The sequence below is a fragment of the Colletotrichum jinshuiense genome, chromosome 3, assembly GCF_051148585.1.
Source record: "Colletotrichum jinshuiense chromosome 3, complete sequence".
Taxonomy (NCBI): domain Eukaryota; kingdom Fungi; phylum Ascomycota; class Sordariomycetes; order Glomerellales; family Glomerellaceae; genus Colletotrichum; species Colletotrichum jinshuiense.
Genome location: NC_139310.1, coordinates 1,321,896 through 1,349,267, shown reverse-complemented (window position 1 = coordinate 1,349,267; position 27,372 = coordinate 1,321,896). Strand labels below are relative to the sequence as shown.

General features: G+C 54.4%; 9 protein-coding genes across 9 annotated transcripts; 4 read left to right on the top strand and 5 right to left on the bottom strand.

The window, feature by feature from the left end:
* Positions 1–917: 917 nt before the first annotated feature.
* Positions 918–1,879, bottom strand: EsH8_III_000398 (bZIP transcription factor; the record flags this gene model as incomplete). The annotated part of the gene is made up of 2 exons (XM_083262123.1): positions 918–1,748; positions 1,805–1,879. 2 exons carry the CDS (start codon positions 1,877–1,879, stop codon positions 918–920), a joined length of 906 nt encoding a protein of 301 aa, XP_083122610.1.
* Positions 1,880–4,040: 2,161 nt separating this feature from the next.
* On the top strand, positions 4,041–6,499 carry EsH8_III_000397 (alpha-L-fucosidase; the record flags this gene model as incomplete). Its single annotated transcript, XM_083262122.1, has 2 exons — positions 4,041–4,746; positions 4,809–6,499. The coding sequence occupies 2 exons, from the start codon at positions 4,041–4,043 to the stop codon at positions 6,497–6,499; spliced, it is 2,397 nt and encodes a 798-aa protein (XP_083122609.1).
* A 968-nt stretch (positions 6,500–7,467) lies between these two features.
* Positions 7,468–8,158, bottom strand: EsH8_III_000396 (uncharacterized protein; the record flags this gene model as incomplete). Its single annotated transcript, XM_083262121.1, has 2 exons — positions 7,468–7,711; positions 7,770–8,158. The coding sequence occupies 2 exons, from the start codon at positions 8,156–8,158 to the stop codon at positions 7,468–7,470; spliced, it is 633 nt and encodes a 210-aa protein (XP_083122608.1).
* Positions 8,159–11,855: 3,697 nt separating this feature from the next.
* Positions 11,856–13,013, bottom strand: EsH8_III_000395 (uncharacterized protein; the record flags this gene model as incomplete). The annotated part of the gene is made up of 1 exon (XM_083262120.1): positions 11,856–13,013. One exon carries the CDS (start codon positions 13,011–13,013, stop codon positions 11,856–11,858), a length of 1,158 nt encoding a protein of 385 aa, XP_083122607.1.
* Positions 13,014–14,366: 1,353 nt separating this feature from the next.
* Positions 14,367–15,243, bottom strand: EsH8_III_000394 (alpha carbonic anhydrase; the record flags this gene model as incomplete). The annotated part of the gene is made up of 2 exons (XM_083262119.1): positions 14,367–15,013; positions 15,072–15,243. The coding sequence occupies 2 exons, from the start codon at positions 15,241–15,243 to the stop codon at positions 14,367–14,369; spliced, it is 819 nt and encodes a 272-aa protein (XP_083122606.1).
* A 1,786-nt stretch (positions 15,244–17,029) lies between these two features.
* EsH8_III_000393 (phenylacetaldoxime dehydratase family protein) lies at positions 17,030–18,115 on the bottom strand (the record flags this gene model as incomplete). The annotated part of the gene is made up of 1 exon (XM_083262118.1): positions 17,030–18,115. The coding sequence occupies one exon, from the start codon at positions 18,113–18,115 to the stop codon at positions 17,030–17,032; it is 1,086 nt and encodes a 361-aa protein (XP_083122605.1).
* Positions 18,116–18,906: 791 nt separating this feature from the next.
* Positions 18,907–20,052, top strand: EsH8_III_000392 (carbon-nitrogen hydrolase family protein; the record flags this gene model as incomplete). Its single annotated transcript, XM_083262117.1, has 3 exons — positions 18,907–19,064; positions 19,142–19,319; positions 19,390–20,052. 3 exons carry the CDS (start codon positions 18,907–18,909, stop codon positions 20,050–20,052), a joined length of 999 nt encoding a protein of 332 aa, XP_083122604.1.
* A 443-nt stretch (positions 20,053–20,495) lies between these two features.
* Positions 20,496–23,215, top strand: EsH8_III_000391 (nitrogen assimilation transcription factor nit-4; the record flags this gene model as incomplete). The annotated part of the gene is made up of 8 exons (XM_083262116.1): positions 20,496–20,582; positions 20,672–20,754; positions 20,819–21,537; positions 21,594–21,726; positions 21,805–22,023; positions 22,091–22,246; positions 22,332–22,539; positions 22,706–23,215. 8 exons carry the CDS (start codon positions 20,496–20,498, stop codon positions 23,213–23,215), a joined length of 2,115 nt encoding a protein of 704 aa, XP_083122603.1.
* A 1,282-nt stretch (positions 23,216–24,497) lies between these two features.
* EsH8_III_000390 (Zn(II)2Cys6 transcription factor) lies at positions 24,498–26,914 on the top strand (the record flags this gene model as incomplete). The annotated part of the gene is made up of 5 exons (XM_083262115.1): positions 24,498–24,764; positions 24,882–25,430; positions 25,506–25,831; positions 25,899–26,261; positions 26,344–26,914. The coding sequence occupies 5 exons, from the start codon at positions 24,498–24,500 to the stop codon at positions 26,912–26,914; spliced, it is 2,076 nt and encodes a 691-aa protein (XP_083122602.1).
* Positions 26,915–27,372: the final 458 nt, after the last annotated feature.

Genomic DNA, 27,372 nt, shown 5'->3' with positions numbered 1-27,372 from the left:
ATAGGACTGCCTGTGGTCTGTCTTCCCGGCAAGTAGTGCGTGCCGTGCTTGCGAACCATGAGGTGTCCTTGGGTCAACTAATTCATCGTGACAATTGAGACGGTCCATTCAGCACAGTTCACTGTAGGCCTGCCAGAAGACACCATCCGTCGTCCAGTGGCTGCTGCAAGGCGCCCGCCTGGTCAATCATTTCGGACTGTTGGCGGGCATGTGCCCTACCAGTGTCCCAATTCGCAACATCCACATTCCGAGTCCATTCCCAGGGCGATTCAACTCCTTCTGATGCACCGGGAATCCTCGCCTCATCCCGGCCATATCCAAATGCTTTACGATTGATAATTCTCATCGAACAGGAGATGCTGCTGTCCAGCATGTTTGTGTGATAGGCCGTGAAAGATGACAATGGAAGCAACTGACACCGACATCGGCACACAACGGTGCTAGTCTCTGGTGGAGAGGACGGCCTGATCGAGAAGCACCGTCGAGGCTTCTGTCACAAGCTACAGCCTTCGCTGCCTATCTGGACAAAGACAAACTAATCTGCCTGCAAGGTCAGGCAAAAGCAACATGGTGGCACTGGGCCTAATGTACAAGCGCTCTCACAGCGAGAACCCTGGCTTTGTCTTGATTCTCACGCATCAAGAGATGGCCAAGGTAGGCCATGGCCAGGTGCAGCCAAGTCGTCAAGATCTTGTGTGACCTGAGGCGCTGTTGCCATTAGGAGGACCGAGTTAGGAACGGGCCGGCCCTCTTTTCATGGACTTGTGTTGATATGGTGAGAATGAACAATGAACAACCCCCTAGCTGAGTCGCGCAGGGGCATCATGCCAATGTTTAACATCAAGGTAGATGGAATGAAGAAGATTGTCACCTGCTCCGTACTGGATGGCAGGGCATTCAACTCCGCAGCAGACACTTCACCGGTGATCGAGCACTCGGAAGATTGAAGTGTTCTTGACGAAGCACTCCTCATCCTGGGCACCGCATCCCAGAGCCAGCCGAGCCGATCGTTCATCGGCGTGGCCTTGCATGTCAGCGATAATTCGAGCCGCAGCGTTGCAGGACATTTCGAGGGGAGAGGCAGTGGGCCGGTGATGGTGTGGTTCTTCTGTAGGGCGAGGCGGCGTCTGGCTTCTTCGGCTATAATGATGGGGAACCCTTGTAGCAGGCTCTGGTGGCGAGGCCGCAGTGGGTGCCGGCTGTGTAGAGCGGTTAAGACTGGCATCGGCAAGCACGGCGAGCCTGTCTAACGGCGAATTCTGCTGAACATCCGGGGTAGGTGTCAGAGTGAGCACTGGTGGCAGCAGCGTGTCTCCAAACTTCCTCTTGGCCCCGACAGGCTCCTTCTCGGTCTCCTGCGGGAACTTCGTCTGGCTGAGGTGCTCTTGGAGTGGAGGAAGCTGGGTTGGCGATGGCTCGAGGACAATGGGGGCGTTCAGAATGGGCGCAAGCGTTGACGAGATGGACACCGCAGCGCCCTTGTTGTCTTCCTCAAAAGACCTCAGATATGCGTCCACTTGCTCATTCGACACCCCGCGGCTGGCAAGCAAGGCCCGCAGGCGCGAGTTCTCGATGGCGACGTCACGGGCGGCCTTCTGCATCTGCAAAGAGGCCTCGATGCCCCGCTTCTCGTACTCCTGGACTTTTCGCTGCAATTCGTCGACAAACTCTTTATGGCGGGCGCGCGATCGTCGCTGGTTATCGCGTATCCGGATTGCGTTGGCCGATTTGTCGGTTTGGAGCTGTTGCTCGAGTAAGATGTCAGTAGGAGGGAGAACCAGGGCTGGTGAAGCCATCGACATACCCGGCCTCGTTTGGCCTTCTTGGCCTGAGGGCCAAAAAGATCTTGGTAGTCCTGCTCGGACGACATTGACGACATTGTGAGTCCGTTGACCTGTTCCGTCCGAAGATCCCGGGAGGATAGAGGCGGAGACAAACATTCGCAGGGCGGTGAGGCAGGCAAAGGATCCTGCTTGTTATTTTTGGGTGGTGGTTGGTCGGTGACAAACAAGAAAAGAAAAAGCAAACGCGGAATCTGGGCCCGATGACTAAGCTTGGCAGCCGGCCAATCCACTTTGACCTGTCTGATTTTTTTCTCGCACTAAAATCCCAGATTGCCGAATCGCCTATCCCGGAGCTGTGTCCGGGATTCGAAGCCAAGTTCCATCACCCAAAAAGCAAGACATACTCAGCTTGCTTCATTCTTGCTGAGGTTCTCAAGGGGAGCTGTCTGGTTGGGTCTTGGCCCTCGGTGTCAACTCCGTGCATCCATGGCCACTCCCCGCAACGGCCAAGAGGTCTCTGATGGCCGATTTTTGACGCCGTCGGCATGGACAGAATCCCTCGCGTGCACCCCCTCGCGCTTGTTGCCCGCCCTGGAGTTAGCCTCTACAGGGCTAGGTTGAGTCACTCTCTCAACCTCCATTAACGTTTTTGCTGTGGCTGGTGGAGCACGGCTGGACAACATGGTACTTTACGAGTACGCACTTTGCCCTAGCAACTCGTTTGGATGTCACTGTACGGACACGGAAGAGACGCCAGTCGAGGCCTCTTTCGACTTTCACTGGCCCACCAATTATCCATGACGGCCACTTACCGGTGCGTTATCCACGCGGCGGACAGGCCAAGTTGCAAGGATTCATCGCGGGGGTCAGGGTCTCCCTCTGCTTGGTGGAACCGGTACACAGCAGTACGAACCCCATCGGGCCCTCACCAGTGATACTTTGTCCACGGCAAAGGTACCTTATCTACCCAATGTTTCAAGTGAGCATGCTGTCTGAGTAGGAACTGAGCTGCATTGAAGCTTCTTGCTTATCTGACAAAGCTCGGCGGTCAAGTTTCTAATCGCGCAGGCCGCTGCCAAGGACTACCTTTTTACTTGTGACAAGAGCCGAACCTTGAACTGGCTAGACTGCCCAAATCCGAACGCCATAAGACCATAGCTAGGCGGCCGACCAATGTCTCAAACCTGTTTGTACCGGTATTAGTTCACAACCGGAGCCGCACACCCTCAATGAATGTCGACGGATGGGCTCTAGTTTTCATCCGAACGATGTGTCTAGTCGTCATTTTGAGTGTTGATCAGCTTAGTTCTATCGTTGCCATTGGTGTTCGTGGCGCAGGCCAGCTGCATACGTATGGCGAGAGACATGTCCCCTCCCTCGTGAGATTAATCAACACCCGTTTGGCATCGGACCTACATTGTTCGAATCAGGCGAAACCAACGTATGTCATTTGCAGGACTCCTTGCACGATGTCGTTTTTCAGCGACATGGGCCGTTATACGACGCATTTAGCTCGCAGCTCACCTTGACTACTCGGTACCCAAGCGCGTAGAATGGATTGCAGTAATATTCCAGCCATCTTGGCCACTTTCTGGCCTCAGGGCGAGAAATTACAGGGATAATCGGTTGCGTTTTCAGGCAAAAGCAAATCATGCAGTGAGAACGTGTTGTGCTGCTTGAAACCTTCACCCTGTTAATATGACTCGATTGACACTACTCATTCGATACAGTTGGTAGCAATACGAGTGCCACCCGGCATTTTATGTCTATCCACGAAGAAACACTTTACATCTACCATGGGAGCAAGTCATATCTTCAATGGTTACTTGCAACCCACAGGCGTTTGCGAGCTGCAGCCGTCCGACACGGGATGAACCTTTGCGGGGAACCTACGCATGGGGCAGTGCTTCTCCGTTCTTAAACCAGCAGGCAAGAGATCAGCACTGTCGGAAGCTTCCTACTGCCAAGATTGAGCGACTTTGCGGGGTTGTACGTATTGGAATATCTTCGCTACTTGACCATAATGATACCCCGAGGTTTGTACTCCAATGGCATATTGTCCGTTGAAGTGAGTGGCAATGCGACCTAAGCCGGACTTTTCAAATAGCCTCAATGTCACATAACTTATGTACTAGCTGCAGTTATATCTCAGGTTCATAGGAAGGCATGTTTTTTATTTTTATTTTCTGTGAGATGCCTCTGGTCAAATTTCACTGAAACCGTTTTGCTCCTTTGCGTGCTACCCTAATCTACAACATGGTCGCCATTTTTGCGTTGGCTTTGGCCGCAATGGCGGCCGCAGTCAAACTAGCCATGGCAGCTTCTGAGGCGTCGCACGTTCTGTGGTATTCTCAACCGGCGCTCCGAGATTTTTATGAAGCACTTCCTATTGGCAATGGCCGCCTTGGGGCTATGCTTCACGGCTACACTGACAAAGAGCTCATCCGTCTGAACGAAGAGTCGATCTGGAGTGGTGGACCTATGAACAAGATACCTCCCTCCGCTCGTGATGCCTTGGAACCACTCCGTCAGCAGATCCTCGACGGGCGACTAACAGAGGCCGACAAGAACTGGGTTGCCAACTTCACTCCAGAATACGACGATATGAGACGCTACCAACCTGCAGGGGAGCTACGTATTGACTTCAATCATACGCTGAACAGAACTTCAGCCTACAAACACTCTCTGGATATTTCAACTGGAGTTTCACATCTGTCTTACATCGTCAACGGAGTGGAGTACACCAGAGAAGCAATTGGAAGTTCCCCAAAAAACGTCTTGGCTTTTAGACTCTCGTCCAATCAGTCAGAGTCTTTAGACTTTGATATCGCCTTGTCGAGAGACAGGAACGTCACTGCATTGTCCGCTGATACTTCCAGAGCTATACTCTTGTTGGATGGGACTGGTGAAGAGGATGATACATACCGGTATTCTTCGCAGATTCGATTGGTGCTTTCAGAGGGTGAGAATTCTTCTCATTGAACCCAGGAGGACGTCTACTTACTAACCAAACACGCATGACAGGTACAGGCGAGATCACTTCGAACGAGACTGCGTTTCAAGTGCGAGGGGCCAGCGAAGTTCTACTTATCTACAGCGTTGAAACTGCGTTTCGCCATCCCGGTGCCACCCTGATAGATCTGAGAACAATTGTTGATGATCGTCTCAGTGCGGCGGCCAAATCTGGATACGAAGCTCTGCGTGTTGAGGCCACCAAAGACTACCAGCAGTACTACAATCGTACATCCATCGACTTTGGCACATCTGAGGTTATTGGAACCAGGGACATTATTGCACGACTTGAGAACTGGAAGCGAGGAAGCAACATCACCACGGACCCAGAAATGATGGCTCTACAATTCAACTACGGGAAGTATTTACTGATACAATCCTCTCGGCCGGGCACCTTGCCAGCGAACCTACAGGGGATCTGGAACCGAGACTTCAAGCCGCCTTGGGACAGCAAGTTCACCATAAACATCAACCTGGAAATGAACTACTGGCTCGCCCAGCCCTTGGACCTTCCGGAGATTGCAGAACCTGTGGTTGACTTCCTTGACCGCTTGGCCTCCACGGGTCGTGAGGTGGCCAAGGGTATGTACGGCGCTGACGGCTGGTGCTGCCACCACAATACCGACATCACGGGCGACTGCACGCCGTTTCATGCCATTACTATTGCGGCGCCCTATCCCCTTGGCGGTGCCTGGTTAGCCTTTGAGGCCATCGAGTACTTCCGCTTTACTGGCAACCAGACTTATGCACGCGAACGTGTCTTGCCCATTCTCGAGGGCGCAATGGACTTCATTTACAGCTGGGCTACAGAACGGGATGGCTGGTGGATCACGAACCCTAGTTGTTCTCCTGAGAACTCGTACTACATCCCAGAAAACATGAGTGTAGCGGGCGAGAATACCGGGATCGATGCAGGAGCCATGAACGACCGGGCGATAATGTGGGAGATAATGACCGGTTTTCTCGAGATCTCAGACGCCCTCGGATTCACAGACGGCGTTGAACGTGCCACTGCATTTCGTGACAAGATCCAGGGCCCTGTTGCGGGATCGTTTGGGCAGCTGCTCGAATACTCCCGGGAGTTCAGGGAAAACCAGCCCGGCCATCGCCACTTCTCCCCTCTGGTTTGCGCTCAGCCCGGCTCTTGGGTAACGCCAATCATAACGCCGGAGTTTTCCGACAGAGCCTACAAGCTTCTACGGCACCGCATGGATAACGGCGGCGGCGGGAACAGCTGGGCAGTCACCTGGGCGAGTATTCTGCATGCGCGTTTCTTTGACGCAACGAACGCGCTGAAATATGCCATTGAGCTGATTTCACGGTGGGTGCACAACAGCCTTCTCAGTCGGAATGGCAGCTATTTCCAAATCGACGGTAACTCGGGGTTCACTGCCGCGATTGTCGAGATGTTTCTGCAGAGCCATGCTGGTGTCGTGCACCTAGGACCGGCCATCCCCACCAAAGGGCAGGGTTTGTCGAGTGGAAGTTTCAAAGGTTGGATTGCTCGTGGTGGCTTCAAGGTTGACATGGTCTGGCAGGACGGCGTTGTTACCGAAGCCGAGATTACTTCACTCTTGGGCAACCCATTGAAGATTAGAATCGGAAACGCACTTGACTTCAGAATCAACGGAGTCGAGCAAAGCACTGAAGACAGGTCGATTCCTACGGAAATTGGCGAGAAAGTTAACATTTCTACCCGCTAAACAAGAGCAATTATAGTTCGGCAACTGCATGGTGTATTATCAGGACAGCTAGTAGGAGGCCAAGCTCAATATATCTACAGGTGTTATTCTTGAACCTAAGATGTTGGCCTGTGAATTCCTCGAAGAAGCCATTGCATTCTTATCTCATTATTGAATGCTACGATGGACATACGAACCCTTTGTAGTTCATATGTACTCATTAGACACAATACCATATCCCTTCCTGTTCAACAACAACCTGTGCTATAATCCTACTTGAACGTCACTTGTATGGCCGTCGGTCGGTCTCAGATTAAAGCCTCAGCGATCAGCTCATGAATTCAACGTACTCATAGTAAATAATTCTTCAAAATCTCAAACTTGTCGAAAACATCAGACTTTGATACAGCTGCTGGAAGTTACTTTGAAGCACCATCTTCTAGAGAAATTTAATGTACGAACATCAAGTAATCATTTACACAGCGCTGTCAGTAGCAATCGTGAGATTTGAGGCAAAATATGCTGAATATACTCCCAGTGTGACGAATAACGCATCAATAACAGATATATGAATACGAAAGTGGCATTGACTCGTGTGAAATGACCTCATAGTGTGCGTCAAACACTACCCATTCTTGATCCAAGACAATCATTCCGCCTGCACTACGGGACTCGTTCTCATGGTCACAATCTGGAACTTTTCCCGCGGAACGACAAGCTGTCTCTAGAGTAAAAATTCTTTTGGCTGGCATATTGAGTTCAAATCCCACGTCCAGAAGTCAGGAGTAGTGCATTTGTCATTGGAGCGGGTTCCGAATACTTTAAGCATGGCAGACAAGTAAACTGGTATTAAAAGTATGGAATGAATGACGATGGAAACGGCTACCATCGTCAAAAAGTATTACACATGTATGCTGTCTACATCAATCGATGTAAACAGCAAAAATAGAATTATCGCCATCGACTTCATCCTTCCTGATGAGATTTCCTTAGTCGCAGTCCTCGTTGACACCGTCGCTCAGCTGGCCGCGAACGGCACCGGGAACGGCAAGGCTGGAGTGAACGTCGGTGAAGAACTCCGCGGGGTTGGCCTCAATCTGGCTAACAGTGAAGCCCGTGCCGGTGTCAGCACCGGTGGCGTTGACGCCGGTGCGGAAGGGGCCGGTCAAGCAGCCGATGCTGCGGCGGACGTTTGCATAGCCTTCAAGGGCAACGGGGTTGGGGAAAGAAATGCTAGAGAATATTAACAACCTGTGCCTTCATCGCTTTGAATCTCAGTTCATAGACTTACCGAGGGGGACCGGCGCGGCCCTTCGGTGCCTGGTGGATGTGGGTGGCCGTCTGGGCGGGAGACTGATAATCGCCCTGGAAGTTCACCAATGTGATGTTGTAGCAGATGACGTTGTCGCGGGAGTTGATGCCGTAGTTGTAGTAGCCGATGGCGCCAGCCAAGCCGCCAGTGAAGGTGTTGTTGGTGTCGACGACCTGGTCGGGTGTTGCAATCACATCATAGGTTGAGGTGAAGGTGAATGGGCCGGAGGCACTCCAGCTGCCCTTGTTGTACTTGTTACCACCCTCCTTCTTGTGCCATCCGATGGCATTGGTAACGTCCTCGACAGTCTTGATGGGGTTGGCCGCGGCTGCGGCAGCCAGGACAAGGGGAATAAGAGTGCACTTCATTGTGATGGTTAGGGGAGTTGAGAGAGTGACTAGGGTTGAATGTACAGAAAAGGGTTGTAAGTACTGAGGATTGTTAAGGGAGAATAGGATGCTATGATGCAAAAAGGATTCCGTTTACATGGAGAGCTTGCGTCTCTATATACTTAATTTTGTGCCAAGTGAAGAAGCCGCGATTGTCACACTTGTGGGGTGGGCGTTACCATTTTCCCTCAATTCCGCCGTGTTTCCAAGCTCACTTGCATCTAATGTGCCCGTTCAGCCAAAAAACCGGAGGAACGGTAGGTTCCATCTGTGTCAGCGCCACTGCCAGTGCCGTGGATTTTCATGATGAATGAGCCAAGCCGATTGAGATTGCGGTATTTGCCTGTAAGTTTCACCCAGCGAAGCAACCAAAAGGCTTGGGGGCCTCTTGGCGCATATCCTCAATCCGGGGGGCGAAGCCAGGACTGCGGTTATGACGCCGTCGATCCCTCAGGGCTCAGCAACGGAAGCGCGACTTGCCGTTGACAAGTGGCCGAATTTATGTCGTGTTTAGGTTCGTCCGGCGGCCCTATTATTGGATAGGCTCCTTGGCGATTGCTTGGCTCCCCCCAAAAACGCTCTCTGCAATACGCCAGCTGGTTAGCAACGAAGGCCGACTGAGAAGACTGACGTGGGAAAAACTTGGATTGTGGGCACGATCATTTGGAATCCATTATTTTGCTGGCAGTCATGACGATCATGGGCGTTCAACGGCACCAGAACACGACCTTTTTACGCCATATCGGGATTAAGCCTCTGGGCAACACCCGGAAAGCTCCCCATCCGACGTGTTATTGTTCTGAGCCAAGAAGAAATTCTTCATGTCTCTTCTCCCTAACAAACTCCAATAAGATGAAATATCACTCAGAATTTGGTAGGAGAGACACCCGAGCCTTTGATTGGAGGAGAGCAAATCTTGGCGACGAAACAGAGCCAAAAGTAAGACTTGTCTAGCATCGCTTGGAGCACGTTACCTATCAGGAATGAAAACCAATTTTCTTTTCTCAGCAAGTGTTTGAGAAATTGGGCTAGATCCTCAGAGGATATTTCAGGACAGCAACTGCCGACTTTTAAGTTTTGAAAGTGCATCTGACAGATATTGTTGTATTACGCGGCGACATAACAAGTGGCCATTGGGATCGGTCTCTGATCATATATATACCCAGTTTAGCCCCATCCTGTAACTGTTCTACTTTCTCTTCTAAACATCACGAGTTACCAGCTTGCCAAATAGAAAATTGATATTCGTCGAGCTACTGCCTTAACAGGTATACTGTGATACTAACAGTAAGCCGTGGGTTTTGCTCCTCGCTCTATCATAAGTATATTTTTATGCTGTTGATGTGTGTATAGCACAATGGAAGGCAAACAGAGGTCGAGATCCAGATCATCACACTAACAATTAAGATCAACAAGCATGTTTCAACGACGAAAAGGTCTGGCCGTCCAAAAGTGAATGCAAAGGTATATCTCTATTCCAACTGTATTAATCTACATCTTTTATTTTTGCTGCCACTTGGTTCATTAAAAGCGTAATTGTAGGTCAACAGCAGGCACATCATGTCGTTAGAGTCAGCCCCGGAGTAGCGAGCGTTACTTCCCTAACCATACTAAAGACTATTGAAACCAGCACATTGAGGCTGGAAGCAGGCCCAGAACACCACTGCCAACTTAAATAAAGAATAGTTTGAAAAAGTCAAAGGCTAATCTGAAAGAAGACCAATATTATTGGAAGACTGGGTTGCCCATTAGACATATAACTTCCATAGTGAGCTGTTCGCATAACGACACAACATCTAATCCACGCTTGACTGTAGAAGTCCATGTTTGATCAGCTTCACAGCCAGTAGTGAGTTTCTATTGATGGAGTACAGGAGTCTTACGATGCGATTACACACTAGAGAGGCATATCGTCTGACTGGCAGGGTTAGACAAAGCCCATTTTGTAAACCTACAGGTAGATGAAGGAAATGACATCATCGCTCGAAGTCTTTCGAAACCCGTCTTACAAGCCTGTCAATTCTGCAACTGGGGAAGTTTTCGCTAATGCTACTTTACATATGCTGATTTTACACATGTCGTGGTTTGCACACACAGATTTTGGTTATCGGACCAGAGTAATGTGATGAGCCTTTTAGAAGGCTTTCAGGGCTCTGCGGGCTTGGATGCGCCTTGCGCAGTCCCCAGTAAAGAACAAGCTTTCAAAAAGGGGATCACCGGGCCAGCCAGCAAGGGCCATCCAAGTCGCGTAAACGAACTGATAATGCTTCAGGCGGTTTCCGCCACCCTACAAAGCTTATGAGGACGACTTAATTAAATTTCCGCTGGCTCCTTAAGGAGAACTCTCATCGAAATACAAACTCCGTGCCCGACTCAATTATTTCAAGCCTGCCTGTTGGATAGCAGGAGGTGGAGACCCCACGCTGATTGAACTCAATGATATTAAAAACTCATCATGGCTCACGAGAAAAAAACCCGACTTACTCGGGATACGATTTTAGCTTCCATCTGCTTTGCCGTTCATCCGATTTATTTCTGTATCGCATGGAGGCTCATTTCCCGACGTTCCGGTAGACTGCGGCCGATTCTGCACCACGAGCAATGGTATAAATACCGACCGCCAAGCCGCAGCTAAGATAGCCACTTTGATACAATTAGTCTACAAACAGATCGTACCAGCAACAACCTCTTTCAAAATGAACAATTTCTCCAGATTTTTGGCTGCGGCCTTTGTGACTGCGGCAGTCGCGAGTCCAATCGTTGAGCCCACTACGACACAACCCCAGACCGACTGCACGACAACCTTCACGTCTTTTTATCCTGGGTTTACAGGAGACTATTACCCGACGAGCACCATAACACTCTACAACGAGACCGTAACCGTTGCGAAACCAACCGACTGTCACGGCTGCAACCATATCACAACCACAGTGGAACTCGGGCCTTTATATGGTGGCATCGGGCCACAAATCGAGAAAGTCATCTACGTTTATGCGACAACACCCACCACCGTCAGCACATTGGTGTGTGCTACTTCCACAGCCAGTGCTACGGACGCACCGCTTGCTGGATCCTCTTGAGTTACCAATACGGAGCATTCGACAAAAGAGTGAGATAGACACGAGCCGATGTTGTCGTCATATTCATCTGGCCGTTGGCTTTGGCTAGATAGTATGTGTAATTCTGTTGCTACACTAAATAAAAGTTGAGAATACCAGAAATAAAAACCCCAGTATCGAGCTATAACTTAGCTTTGACTCATCTCGACTGCATAGCTCTTTGGTGGCAAACTAGACCATTTGTACCAAACATTTTCAGTAAAAGGACCCCAAACTATATAAACCGATTGACGTATGGTATATCTTCCATTGACTACCTGTGGCGCTCAAACTTGACTCACGATGGCCCACATGAAATGCCAATTGCGCTTACATTGCCCAGTAACGACACAAGTGGACTACTGTTTATCTGATAGTTGTAAGGGTATCTAATGATGGGTAACGTTGACTCCGTCGAAAAGGGCGTCATCTCAAACTAATTCCGGCCTTGGGCGCTGCCGTAAAACACATCCTGAGCCAGATCTGGCATTGAGTTCATCCAGTGTCCAAAATCCGGAAGAAATTATGAAAAATAAGTTTTTTGTTTACTTTAATCCTGTTGTGGTATGAAATCCTTGTCATCCCTTCCGCATCCATCCTCGTCCCCATCCAAATTGGACTGTTTCATTCTGTTCTGTTGTAGATGGACCTGTGGGCTCTGTGTTGGAGTTAGCACCCTGCATGACTGGTGCTTCTTGGCCTGATGAAATCCCTAATCCATGTGATTGTACGGTGTTCGTGTCAGGGGACAGCGGCGAGACGATCGTGTCTACTGTGGACCGATCCGCCGTGTCGGTAAAGGGAGAAAGATAGGCAGGCGGGGGTGACCCCGCTGTCGGATCGTAGTTGTCGGCGGGCAGCTCGCTCAGCTGAGTCGGGGGGTCCGAGTCAAGTTCGGAGACGTGTCCGAGCGGACCGGTAGTTCTCGGCGCCGCGACAGCCGCTGCCGGGTCAAGTTCGGACATTGGCCTGGATTCGCCGCTGAGTTCCGACTTGAACGCGTACACCGAGGTCTCCGTCGGCCGGGCCTTGTTTCCCGCTGCCGCTGCCGCCAATCCGGCGGCCCCCACCGCGCCTCCTGCAACCGCAGCTTCCATGTGCGACCCCTTGTTTTCGTTCGCACTGGTTTCTGCGAGGCGCTTTGATCGATATTTCGCGAAAGTTTTGTATCCGATGAACATCAACAGTAGCACGGCGAGGACGATGCCGATGGCAAGTCCGGCCTTCTCGCCGGCGTCCAATCCGTTTCCTCCGTCGGGCGTTGGGGTGGCAGTCACTGTTGACGTCGAAGTCCTCGTGACGCCTGTGCCGGTTGTTGTCTGGATCGAAGATGTCGTCGTGACCGCGGCAGTCGTCGTCGGGACTGGGCCCGTCACGTAGCAGTACCGAATTTGGCTGAAGACGGAGGCATACTGGGTGCAGCTGGCTTCGATCTTGGTGATGTCGTCGAGGTCATCGCTGTACCAAGAAGCCATGCGGCTTCTGAATGACGCATAGGTCGCTGTTAACTCGGCGCCGGAGAGCGTGGATGTGTAGTCGCAAGCAGTGGCGCCCCATGATAATGATGTGGTCGGGGCGTTGTCCAAAATGTCCTCCAAGTCCTCCAAGCATTCTTGAGCATTCTGGCGTCGCATCTGCTGCGACCTAGCATAGATGTCGGGCCTGGCTGCGGCCGGTCCGGCGGCCGCGAGGATGCCGGCTAGCAGCCCGAAGGCGGAAGCGAGTTCGGAACGCATCGGGGGTGAGCACTGGAAGTCCGAATCGGGATAGGCGGTGCTCAGGAGGTCATGCTCACGTTAGTTGCAGGAGTGCGGGATGGCGGGCATTTGTGGTTACAATTATGGACAGCAATTTCGCGGAGAAGGCAAAAGCTGGCTCAATCGAGCCCGATGGAGTACGCGGCCCTGGTTATCTATCCGGCAAATACCTACGTCAACAGTGCCCGTTACATTCCGTGATTTTCATCCCCTCTGCAAAAGTCTGCACTATCGCAACTCCACACTGCCATTCAATCCACCGCCAAATGGATCTGTCATTGCTAGGCAGGGCTAATTATACACAGGTGCATCCGCCAAGTCAGGACAGACCAGGGAACGGACCAACAGCAACGGTTCGTCCCAGTGACCTCGCGACCCCGGACTGGGATCTCAGCCACGGTGATTGCGCTGGATAGGGCTTGGCGACGATGATCATCGCTCAACATGTGGGGGGGTCCGTTGCTCTTGAATTCGTCCAATTGGCCGAAGGCGTTCCTTAGATGAAACAGGACGACAGTCCACATTCGGCTTGTCGGTTGTTGGGACTGAGTAGAGTTTCTGGGGAGATTGGGGGCAAACCATGGGTTGTATTCTTGCTGGAGCCCGCAAGCTGTTAGACTTTGGAATGGCTCCGATGTAGCTGGGTTGACAGCTGCCGGCGGACTGTGATGCTCTGAAATTCAAGTAAGGTTACAAACATCAACCCTGCCGCATGAGCTGTTGAGCGAACCACAGGCAGTCTTGACGGACGAAGGTTTTGCCGGAGCAAGTTACGCAAAGGGGCACACTTCCATGACGCAGTAGGGCTATGTGGAGTGGTGTGACTGAAAGCCCAAAAGAAGCAATTCGACGCGTTTCTTGGCGTAGAAGTACCCGTATTACCGTAATCAATCAAGATGAGTTTCGGGGGTCGCCGCGACTCATGACCACCAGCCGAAAACCTTGCGAGGCGCCTTTTGGGGTCAGCCTCAACACCGCAGACAGGGCCGAGGTGGGCCAGCAACGGGCAAAGTAAACCCCCCATTTCCACTAAATTTGTGGAGCAGGAACAGCACAAGGGAAGACGATTAAGCTCAATTCAACCTCTCATCGACAAGAACAAGTCGTTTGAACTATAAGTTGTTTCGTCGTGATATAGCAGATCTAGATGGTATCAAATGCAGTCACGAGCAGCAATAAAGAACACCCGCCACCCGCATCGAAAAGACATGCAGAATATGCATCCAGCTCCTGTCCCCTATCATCGGTGTTCCAGCCACAGCCGATCCACGCAATTTTCTTTTTCTTGGCTATAATTAAAGTCCCCAGCCCAGTCGTGGCCATTCGATGTTCCTATTCATTGATGCGGTGCTGCCAGACCTCCTGTTCGGCCCTCGCGCTGTAAGTGCTCGCGCCCAAAATACTCCTCATCTGATCGATGCCGGTAAACATGACCTGCCGGGCGACGAACCAGCGGATGCCTTCGTGGCAAGGAGGACTCGTCAGACTCCCCTGGTACGTCCAAAACTCGTTGAATTGCAGCACGCTGTTGAGAGCCGGCGTGTGGTCTATGCTAATCTCTTGCTGGACCCCGGCCTCGTTGAAACCAATCATAGGTGGAAGCTGATCGAAAAAGGTATTGTTGGCGTTGCCGGGGTCGAGCCGGATCGCCAGCACAGCCTTCTCGTGGCCTTCGTTGTCGACGTGGACAAGGTGCAACTCTGCCTTGGACCTGTCGCCATTGACCGAGTGATCGGCCGGTGCATGAATGTGCCAGCCCTTTAGGTAGACCGTCGCATCGTCGTATGTGAAGGAAGGGTTGTTGGTCCAAACTCCCTCTGCGTGCGTGACGGTGAAGGCAGGGCCGTAGTTCCAATTGTAAAAGTTGCCAACCGTCTTGGCAGGATAATTGAACTTGATGATGTGATTCAAGGCGAGGCCATTGTTGAGGCTGAGCGCAATTGGCGACTGTTGAGTACCGGTCTGACATAGAGTGTAATCTGGCATCGTGTCAGTACGTCATTCGCGACGATTATACATGTTCCTCCCTCGACTCACTTGGGTTGATGCGACCCCAGTTAAAAGAGGCTTCGTAGGCCCAGTCGGCCGGCGGCTGCTGAGGCGCAGCCTGTCGCTTTCTGTCGCCCATCGCATGGTGGTTGTGGTGTCCTGCGCAGGCAATGACATCAGATGCCAACACCAGAACACTGAGCAGATATTGCCCGATCATGATGATGTCAAGATCTTTCTCGAATTTAAAACGATTGCTGGAATTCTTGCAAGATTTGATCTTGCTTTCTTTTTCATCGAATACAATGAGGGGGGATCATATGATTTATAGTCCCCCGCGGACTGTAAGGCGGACCATCTCAAATAGCGATTAACTTTGTAGTGTCAATCTCCGCTTTCGCACGCACTCTCCTCATAGAGTCGGCGAGAACAGACGCATAGTTGTGAGAACGTCAAAGTCGTTTACGCCAAGCACAGCCGACAAAGTAAAAAAAAGCAACGTGAGCACTGCCCGTCGTCTCATTCTGAACCCTTGATGCCGTATTGCCATGGTGCTTGGCGCGGTATTCTGGACCGGCTACGATGGGTATGAGTATCGTCTCCCCACTGCACGCAAACTAATAGCAGACCATTGTGTTCTGACCGCTACCGATGCGTGGGCCCAAATGAACAGGACGATGCTGCGACACGTCTTCCCGTAGTGTTATTGGTATTGGGACTTCATCTCGCGAATGATGGCCCAGGAACTAGGAACGGAATTTTGAATGGTGGCGTCGAGTCAAGGCACGAGATAGCCCCGAGTTTGTGGGGGGACCCCATTGAGATACACTCTGCCGGTGGCTATTATGCCTCGTCCAGTCCTCCGACCTGGCGGTAAGCCCTTCGTGTAGCTTGGTGAGGCTTGGCTGACGCCTCCTCGAACGGCTTTGTGTTTCTACCAAGACTTTAGAGCGGGGAAGTTCACCCCATTGGCCATGTTCCTAGGTCAAGCCTTGGAGGTCCGCCGTTGTAGGCGCTTGGTCGAAGGGCTGGCCCGCGCTGCGATGCTTCTCTGGTCACTGACGAGGGGAATCTAGTCTAGGCAAGAGGCGCCAATTGGCCCGAGCACCTATGTGAGGTCAGGAGCCCAAGCCCTTGGAGAGCCGCCTGTTGGGACGTTTCCCTCGTCTAGACCGTCTCGTTAAGTTATAGGAGAGATCAAGTCGAACGGCTTCGAATTTTTAATATCTGGAGGCGGGCCGATTCGTGGAATTCCCCCAACGCCAAGAATTGCTGCAAGAAAAGTGGCGGTAATGCAAGACACGAGTAATCTAAGACTCGACACTCGGAACAAAGTCGGTCTGAGGAGTTGCTGTTTTGGTAAAAGAAAAGTCTCGCTATCCAATTACCCGAAAATAAACTGCAAGACTTTATTGAACTCCCTTATCGTTGTTTGTGATTGTAACAAAGTAGATTAACTGGGGCCGTCGCGGTTACTAATGGTATAGCAGGGCTACTTGTACATGCCTAGTCTACCCACGTTGCGATTCGCGATTACAAACCGGCCATTGAAGCGTTTTTTTCTTGAAAAGGTGGAATGAAGTGGTTAGACAGAGAAAAGACACATCTGTTATAGTAGAAATAATGGTATTGAAAAGTTATCCATTAAATTAACAACATTGTTAGGAGTTTTTAATCACGAAGTTAAATGAACGTTTTGTCGGATACAACTACTGATTCGGTTTACGTTCTAGAGCTTTATATAGCATTTCCAATAGGTTGAAAGGTATGTACATTTTAATCGCTGATTGCTTTACCGAAAATTAGTTGAACTCCTCATCTGCATCGTTTCCGCCGCACAACCATGCTTATTTGCAGTACAATTTCAGTTGTGGCCAGCTTTGGGGAGATGATTTATCTCCAGAAATAAACCGGCTCAGTTCATGTTCATCAAGTATGGATTTGCCTAACGAATTACTAGCTACATTGGATATCTCACTAACCATGTCTTCATGTCGCACACTTGGCTATAGAGAAGCCAACATGCCGGTCCCTCTATGACAGCCGACGTACTCAAAAACCTGCTGGTCCGGTTCGAGCACCAGAACCTCGTGAAACAACCGCAAGCTCATCTGGTCGCCCAGCCTCTTCGCGTACTTGGCGAACTCGGCAAAGATGGCCAGGTGGGTCCTGTGCTCCTTGCTCCAGCGCTCCAGGGAGGCGAGGTTGTCAAAGTAGGCCAGGCCAAAGGTCCGCTCCGTGCCGCCCTCGGCCGTGACGGGGTCGACAATCTCCATGAAGCGGCAGCTGAAGCACCCGGTCTCGTCGCCGTGGTCCCGGAGGTACTCCATCCCCTTCACCAGCGGCGGCTGCATCGAGTCGACGTAGATCTGCCGCTCTTCCGGCAGCGCCGCCGACCAGTCCTGCCCGGACCTGATGACGGCGAGGTTCTTCTTGCCGGGCACGCTCACCCGCTGCGGGAGTTCCGCCTCGTCCGGGGCCGCGCCGTTGGTTTCCGCGTCGGTCTCGTCGCCGAGAAGCTCGTCTGTCTGGGAAATCGGCAGACGGTCCCGCATGCTCCCCCAGTAAACGTGCTCTTGGATGGGGCCGCTGACGCACTCCCTCATGTGTGCTGCGCCTTCGGGGACCGCCGTGGAGAAGACGGTCTCGAAACGTTCCGCCGTCGGGAGGAACACCTCCAGGAACCACCCGTGCTGCGGCTGCTGGCCTGGCGTTACTCCACCCCACCACTGGCGGAAGCCGCTCGTGGCGGACCAGTCCTCGTACGCCGCCCTGCTGGGCCAGTATGCGAAGACGGCGACGTTGTAGAAGCCGCGGTTGTCCACGACGGCAGCAACCTCGTGAAACGCGGGGCGAGAGTCGGGACGGGCCAGGTCCGAAGACACAAAGGAGGTTATCGTTTTCAGAGCGGCGCCGTCGCTCATTTCTGCGGTTGCGTACTGGGCGCCGATAATAGCCATGACCACATCCTTGATGGTTTTCGGAAACCGCGAAGTGTATAACTCGAACGAAGGCTTGAAGCCAGGTGGTGCTTTTGCCGGTACTGTGCGATCTTTTCTGAGCCATTCCGGAATCGCGGACTCGAGCTCCATGGTTAAGAGTGTATGTGGGCAAATAATCGATCCGGTTGTAAAAGGCAATTTAGCTAGCTGTAGGAGACTGGTTCTTCGCTTTGGGGGATCATTTTTGTTATCAACACCATCTTATAAGTGCTGCGGACTTGATCAGCCCGCAACCTCGGATCATCTCGACCTGGAACGGTAGTCGAGCTACAGTCTCGCCGTTACCGTAACGGGGCAAGGCCAGTAACGTGGAAAGTATGCAATAAGGGCCACACGGGCCAGGAATCGTCGGTATCTTGAAACTATCGGGCGCGGGGTGGCCCCCGCACATGATAACGGCATAGTCGATTATTATCATGGATGGCAGAGATAGGATAGTGCTCAACCGGTGTGGGACCCACCGAAAAGCGATCCCGGCACTCCTCACCGAAACACCCCAGATGCAACGGCCAATGGCGTCCAACTCCAAGGAACTCGCATGGGACGGACAGACCAACCCTTTTGATAGGATAATGGTCAGCCGACGCGTTGTAGGGGAACGGTCAGAGATAGAGGGGACGATAGCGATACGCGCAGACGAAGATCTTCATTGCAAGATAGGATATTGCTGGTCCAGGTCGACGCTGTGATGCGTCGCATGTAGTCGACATGCTCTGTGAGAGATGAAAAGTGATGGCTTTCGTGATATAAAGAAGACAGTCTGCTGATGGTGTTTTTGACTTCAGACGAACAATCTATAAGACATTCAACAGCCTTTGCCTTCTCGCATCCATCATCACCTGAAACATTTACTTCCATCGCTAATAGCACTTAACATCGCCATGGCTCCCAAGCTCAAGATTGCGGCCATCCAGGCTGAGCCGGTCTGGCAAGACCTCGAGGGAGGTGTCACCAAGTCCATCGCGCTCATCGAAGAGGCCGCCAAGGAGGGCGCCAACGTCATCGGTTTCCCCGAGGTCTTCATCCCCGGATACCCGTGGTAAGCAGGCCGCAAAACACATCCCCCGGTGCCATTACCCCTGTCTGTCAGTATTTGGCTAATTCTCACAACTAAAGGAGCATCTGGGCCAAGTCCCCGACTGACAACGCCGGCTTCATGGACGAGTACTTCCGCAACTCCCTCGTGAAGGAGTCGGACGAGATGAAGCGCATCTGCGCCGCCGTCAAGGAGGCCGGCGTCTTTGTCGTGCTCGGCTACAGCGAGCGCTACAAGAACACTCTCTACATCGCCCAGGTAAGCAACTGCAATTCCCCTTCCCCCCCCATCCCAACCTTGTCCTCGGCGATGCTGACCAGCGAACCAGTCCTTCATTGACGAGAACGGCGTCATCGTCCACCACCGCCGCAAGATCAAGCCCACGCACGTGGAGCGCGCGTACTGGGGCGACGGCCAGGGCGAGTCCCTGCAGTCGGTGATCCCCAGCACGCTGCACCCCGAGGTCAAGATCGGCGGCCTCAACTGCTGGGAGCACACGCAGACGCTCCTGCGGTACTACGAGTACGACCAGGACGTCGACCTGCACGTGTCCAGCTGGCCCGTCATCTGGCCGCACCCGACCAAGGACGGCAAGCCCGACCCGGACTGGCCGGGCCACATCACCGACGAGATGAGCATGCGGTTCTCGCAGGTGCTCGCGCTCGAGGGCGCCTGCTTCGTCATGGTCTGCACGCAGATCGTGCGCGAGGCGTCCAAGGAGCGGTGCCGGCTCGAGGACTTTGGCTACGCCAACAGCACGCCCGGCGACGGCGGCGGCTTCAGCATGATCTACTCCCCCTGGGGCCAGGAGCTGGCCACGCGCCTGCCCCCCGGCGCCGAGGGCATCCTGTACGCCGACGTCGACCTCGCCGAGAAGGCCAAGGCGAAGCAGAACCTCGACATCGTGGGCCACTACTCGCGCCCCGACCAGCTGAGCCTGCGCGTCAACAAGTACCCTGCGCGACCCGTCTTCTACGCGGCCGAGCCCTGAGAGAAGAGAAGATAGGAACACAAGGGCCCGTTTATGAGACCTGGTGAGGTGAGGCGAGGTGCGATGAAAGCCTCGGACGGGCGGGTGGGGGGTTTTATTTGAGGATGAGATGAGGTCCGAGGGGGGAGAAAGCGAGCGTGTGCTAGCTCGGTTTTAGAGTTTGGCAAAGCAGACGGCGGTGGATAGGCGGAGACGATAACTGAGCGTGCGTTGATTCGCGAGTGCGGGGTATTTCCTTTCGAAATGTAGTAGTAATAATATTGGATCGTATATTGAATCTTCAATTGGCACATCGTCAGGGGGCTCTCATAAAACTCATTACACACCGTGTGTTCCCTTTTCCAACGGCGAACTGTGAAGGAAACCGCCAAAGAGACGACTTTCGCGCCGAGAGGATGCCACTCCGGCTTCATTGAAGCGCCGACCAACACGTCGCATCCGCAATGTCCGGCCCCGCCCCGCAGCTGGACGGCAAGAAGAGGCAGCGGGTGTCCATCGCGTGCGTTGCGTGCCGTCAGAGGCGCATACGAGTAGGTTCCAAAGCTCTAGCTTTCACTCCCTCCCACCCCCCTCTTCGGGCGGCGGCGGCTCTAGGCCAGGCTGATAGCTCCGAGTACAGTGCGATGGGCAGCAACCCGTCTGCGGTCCCTGCGTGACGCGAGGAACCGAGTGTGAGTTCCAGCATGCGGACAATAAGCGCAGGTAGGGTGCATCCACTATCGACGAGTCCCACAAGTGGGTTGGTTTATGGTTCTGACGGCATCAGGCCACCCAGCAAGAAATACGTCGAATCCCTGCAGGCCCGGATCCGCCATCTCGAGGCCCAGGTCGTGTCCCTGGGCTCTCAGCCGGCATCCGCCTCCAACGGGCCGGGAGAAGCCGCGTCCGGGGAGAACGAGCAGGACAACAGCACGGGCGACGATGAGCAGAACCCCCTTTCTGAGCTGACGGGCCTAGTGGGCCGCCTCAATGTCACCGACGACGGCCAGCTGCACTACTTCGGGTCACAGAGCTCGTACAACCTCGTCCGGGAGCCGGTGCGCGAGTCCGGCCCCCAGGAGCCGTCGCTCAGGATGCAGAGGCAGGGCCTGGCGGCCGCGGCCCAGCTCGGGAAGAGCGTCAGCATCCCGGACGACCTCCAGGACCACCTGCTCGAGCTGTACTGGCGGTGGCAGAACCCGTGGAACTACGTGATCCACAAGAGCGCCTTCCTGAAAAGCTTCAGGGGCGAGGACGACGGGAAGTACTGCTCGCCGCTGCTGCTGTGCTCGATATTCGCCATGGCCGCGCGCTACTCGGACCGCCAGGAGCTCTGGTCGCGGCCCGACGACCCCAGCACCGCCGGAGACGCGCTTTGCGAGTACGCCAAGGTCCTGTTGCTGTATGAGAGCGAGGCCCCGACTATAACCACCGTCCAGGCTGCGTGTATTCTGGCCTTGCGCATCATGTCGGGCGGCAAAGAGGCCCTGGGCTGGCTGTATTCGGGTATGTAATGGCCCCAGCACGTCTCGATATTGTCACCGTCCTGATGATAGTTCCAGGAAATGCTACAAGAATGGCACACAATTTGGGTCTGCACCTGGACTGTTCCAAGTGGACTGCTACGGGATTGGTGTCGGAAGAAGAAGCGGAAGTGAGGAAGGTGACGTGGTGGGGATGCTATGTGGTTGACAAGTGAGCGAGCCTCCCCATTCCGGGCCTTTTCACACCACACATGAGCGAGTCGGGGAGGGATGTTAACCAATCTCTCAGGCTTTTCTCAAACGGCCTGGGCCGGCCGAGCAGCACACCAAAGGCCAGCATCTCGTGCCCGCTGCCCAGCATCGACACCGAGGAAGAGTACACCCCCTGGCTGCCGACGTCCGACATGTCTCGCACCCAAACGCCGTTGGGTGTCCACTCACACATCTCGTCGACGGCCTGCCATGTCTCGGAAACCATGAAAATAGCATGTGAGGCGATGGACGTCATGTACTAGCCCCCCTCCCCTCCCCTCCCTGCCTCGAGCCGGCTTTTCGGCGACTTACACACCTCACAGATATGCAGCGAACAGCAAGCTGGCCGTTCGGGAGATTGAGGAGATTGTAAGCAAGACAGACGTGGAGCTGCGCACGCATTACAGAGCACTGCCGAGCTACCTCCGCCTCCCAGCATCGCCGAAGGTGCCGATGCTCCCTCACGTCTGCCTGTTCCAGTACGTCCCGCCCCGGTCTGCATCGTTTTCTCTCGCCTGGGGGACGACAGATTTCGAGTGAGCTAACGTGCAGCCCGACTTGCAGCATACAGTACCACGCGCACCTGATTCTTCTACATAGGCCGCTCGTGCACAAGAGGAAGGCGAGGCGCTCTGTGAGCGCGAATGCGTCTACCGACGACGGCGGCGACGACGACGGCGACGAGTACGCAAACCAGCACATGGCGACCTGCCGGCACTCGGCGGCGGAGATTGCGAGGCTGCTGCGTGTTTACAAGCAGCAGTACACACTTGTGAGTCCCATCCCGTTGTTCCACCCCTTGTCTTTGGGCGGCACACTGCGGCATTCCAAATTACGGATCGACCCGGGGAGGGTGAGAGGGGGGGCGTGCTTGTCTGGAACATATTTGCTGCGGCGGACTTGCCCACACACAACACTGCTGACACGGGTATTCGCAGCGCCGCATCCCCATCGCGGCAGTCCACCTGTGCTTCTCGGCCGTCGTCATCCACCTCATCGACGCCCGGCCGTCGAACCCCAACCGGCAGCAGGCGATCCGGCACCTGCAGACGTGCGTCGACACGCTGCGGGACCTCCGCACGGCGTGGAGCGCGTGGAGCGAGCGGGCGCTGCGGGCGGTGCGGCTGCTGGCGCGCGAGTGGTACCACTGCGAGGACGTGTCGCAGCTGCAGCAGCACTGGAGCGTCCCTGGCGGAGCTGGGACCGGCGACAGAGTCGGCGTGGACGGGGCGGCGGCAGCGCCTGGGGTGGGGGACGGGGCTGGCAGGCCGGACGGCACCAGGCCCATGGGCCAAGACGCAGGTGGTGACGGGCGGAGGGAGGCCGAGGACGACGCGCTGGCGTTCTTGTTCGACGGCGCTACGCCAGATCTGTATACCGACAATCTGGTTAAAGAGTGGCTTGCGGAAAGCGGATACGATGTACTGAATGGCGCCATTATAGAGTAGGTAATTAGTGTAGATGGCCTGGAGAGGTCAATGACGCCATGATCGGCCCAATGGCAAGCCTCGATTCCGGGGCAGGCTATTCCGTCGCATTCAGTGCGGCGGCATCCGTAGACGTAGACGGCAAGGCATATGAGACAGGAGAGGGAGGGGGGAGAGTCAGGAGAGTCAACAATGTAGTCAGGAGAATCAACAATGCCCACTTGAACCCCTACCTTTACGGTATGTCGAAGCCGACCCAGTGGCAGCCGCAGGACAGGATGGCATGGCTAGCGGGCATTTCCACCTGTCGGCGCCGAGAACTAGCCAGCGGCTCCTTGGCACGGGAGGGGGGGAAGCGATTCAAGGCGAAACCGTTGTGTCCCATGCTTTCTGACGGATGATTCCATATGCGTGGGATTGGTATTACACTAGAGTCCGGCTCGGAACCTTCCGAGAGTCAGTAGTCAACACTTGGTGCAAGGTAGTTAGTGCATTCGGCCGCTGGGTGGTTGGGGGAGGGGAGTTTTGGTGGCCGTCTCTGTGTCTAATTAGATTAGACCCAGGATTAGTGTCAGGACCAGAATCGCGGAAAGGGAGGGCATTCAAGGTTTGGACGGAAAAAATAAAACAAAAAGGAAAAACAAAAAACGAAAATGCCATTTCTTGCGCCGCCGATCGGGACCCCTCAACAGCAGAAAGGGAACATGGACAAACTTTTTGCGATATTCTTGTTATGTGGTACTGATCCCCATCTCCCCTTTCCCGATCCGACTCCCGCGCGCTCTACCTTTGGTATTCATCTCGTTCTCGCTCTTTTCCCCCATCCCCCGGAGCCAACCCCGTCCCTGGCCCTCCCCCCTCTGTCCCGTCCCTATTCAATCTCCCGGCGGTGGAGGGGGAACTATCGAACCCACCCGTCCGTAGGAGCGTGCTCCGACAGACGCTGATTGGTCGGAGCTAGATTGCTGACCAATGGGAGCAACTCCCCGGCGCCCCACGTGAGATGAATCTCCAACGGGGCCCACTGATCGAGATCGTGATCCGAGGCAAGGTACTGACTCTACGTGCATAGCTCACCCTCGCTCGCACTTTGAAGCGGTCAGCCATTTCTCTCCCACTCCCCCATATTGTTCCGGGGCAGCCGATCCGACGAGTTCGTCGCTGTGACTGAGCAGAAAAAAAAAGAGAAAGGGAAAAAATAACCCGAGATAAACACCCGGAAAAAAAAACGACAAAAAAACGACAAAAAAAAAAAAGGTGTACAACACCCGCCCCCAACGCCCGGCGGAAACCGTCAGTCCTCATGTCGCTCCCGCCGAAGCGTCGTCGCGTTATTCTTCCCGCACCCGGTGCCAGCTCGTCCGGCTCTCGCCCGCAAAACTCCCAGTCTTCAACTTCCGGACGCGGAACGACCGGGACGAGCAGCGACGACTCGTCGGGGAAAACCCCCAGCGGCGGAAGCAGGAGCCAGAGCGTCGACTCGTCGCCCGATACGACGAAGCCGCGCGCTGCGTCCAAGAGGCACGTTATCGCCGTCGCCTGCGACAACTGCCGCCGGAGAAAGGCAAAGGTGAGAGAGAGCGTCTAGTTCTGCATTTTTTCCCCAAACCATGCCCGCCGCACAGGCAAGGTGCATGCGTTTGCCCACACACCCCCCCAAGGCTGATCTCGTGTTACCCCTTTCCAGTGCGATGGCCAGCGGCCGACATGCCAGCACTGCGCCAAGAGGGGCGTCGGCTGCCACTATGAGGCCAACCAGGGCGAGACGGTGAGCCTCGCGCTGAAGCGCAAGGCCAGCGTCCTCGAGAGCGAAAACGCCCAGTACAAGGAGCTGTTCCGCATGGTGTGCAGCAAGACCGAAGACGAGGCCACCGAGATCTTCCGCCGCATACGGGTCTCGGGCGACCCCCTCAGGGTCCTCGAGTCCATCCGGCAGGCCGAGATCCTCCTGCCCTCGCCGTCGTCCAACGAGCGGATACAGGACTCCCGCCTGGCCAAGCTCAACGAGCGCGCCCTCGAGAGCAGCCTGATCCGCGTGCCGGCCAAGCCCTGGACCACCGTCGCCGACGACGGGCTGGTGTCGGAGCTCATCACCGACTTCTTCAGGTGGGACAACGCCAATTGCTTCCCGGCCGTCGACCAGAGCGCGTTCCTCGAGGACATGAGGGCCGGCAGCATCAAGCGCGCCAAGTGGTGCTCCCCCATCCTGGTCAACGCCATCTGCGCCATCCGCGCCGTGAGTCTCGTCTCTTTCCCCCCCGCCGTTCCGGGGACCACGTACGCACGCTAACGACTCCCGCGGTCCGTCTAGCCCTTCATCGAGCGCGCCAGGACTTTTGGCACAATTACAGGGAAAGACATGGCGAAGCGGTTTCGAGAAGAGGTGATGGAGCTGGTGGAGAAAAGCCAAGGGCGCGCGACGATCCCCACGATCCTGGCGCTCGTCCTCATAGACTGGTCGGCGAGCATCGCCGGAGACGAGTCCAGGGCAAAGATGTACCGCTTCATGGCCTGGGAACGGTACAAGCGCTTTAAGCCCGAGCGCAGATTCGCCATGCTCAAGGCAGACAACCCCGCCGACGCCATTGAGCGGCTCTGCATCTCGAAGGCAGTGTGGGCCATATTCTTGATGGAAAGGTACTTTGAACCCCAACTCGACGACGTGCTTGATCCACGTACCCCTGCTAACCGTATGCCGTCTTAGTCGCATCTCATATTTCTACAATTCAGTGGCGGATATACCGCCTCCAACAATACCAAGGCTTTTTGATGATAACGGGAGGGACGCCATCGAGCCAAGAGGTAACGTAGACGTCCTCGGCCGGCCTTGCATAGAATCACCTTCCGAGACGCCCGTCGTCCCGGGAATAGCGACGGTCCTGTCCAACCTCGCCTGCCTGCAATACGACATCATGCAATACCTTACTTCCGGCAGCACCATCAAAGGCAGCATAGAGGACATCAGGCGGAGGAAACACTGGTATTGCAGACTGCAAGAGTTTAGGGTTGCGTTGCCCAAGCGGTTCTGGGTCGAGCATAACTTTTCTCCGGCAACTTGCTTCCTGAGGTAAGTCCCGCGTCCGTATTTTTTACACCACGAGCCCGTCCGGTTGCATTGTGGTCTAGAACCGTGCTCACCATGCCTCCAGGATGTTCGAAAACGAAATCGTCTACATCCTTCTCCACTCTCTGCACCCGTCAATGGAATTCGACACCCCGTTCACCGCGCCGTCCACGACCGTAAAGTCGCTCTGCCTCCAGCACTGCGTCTCCGACACCACCCTCGGCGAGGCCTACCTGCAACGGTACTGCGCGCACTCTTACATCAGCCGCCAGGTCTTCGTGACCATGCAAAACATCATGCCCTTTCTCAACGACGGCCACGCCGCCACGAACGACCTCTTCACCCGCCTCTGCCTGATCGGCGGCGTCTCGGCCCGCGTCGTCCGCATGTCCATGTACCTCCTGCAGGCGGCGCAGGCCATGGCGTGGGCCATGAAGCAGGAGATACCCGCCGCGGCGAAGTCGTACCTCGACCCGTGGGTGGCCCTGGCCGTCCAGGAGAGCGAGACGAAGCCGCCCAGCTACACGGTCCCCGATCGGGCCGAGATAAAGGCGTTGCTTGCCGAGGACGACCAGACTATCGGAGCCAGAGAGAGCGGGACCGAGCTCTGGGCGTTGGTGGAAAAATGGGTCATCAGCAGCGGCAACAGCCCGTGACGAGGACTCGGTGAGAGCGCCAGGCGTGCTCGGGGAACAAGGTCCGCAATGCGCGTGGCATATGGTTGATCCCTTGGCTTAGGTCGACGGTGATCCTCTGATTTACGCTCTTACGACGGATACGGCAGCCAATGACGGAACGAAATTCTTTGCGGCGAGGCTACAGTCATTTGTTCGAACAACAATCTGGAACATTGGATGACAGGTCAGAATCAGCAAGCACCCTCGCCTCAACGGGTAGCACATGCGCCAGTTGTCCGCGCAGAGTCCTGTCTGTTCGAGGCCCCAATCCGCACGCCTCCCAGGCAGCGGATTGTACGACTAGCCCGCCATTCATAACGAAATAGCATTTTGACGCGGACGATTCGGTCCAAATTCGACAAGAGGCTTTATACGACAACCTTTCATTTTTATTTATTCATTTCTCTAAGCGTATATCCTTGAACATGAGTGTTGCT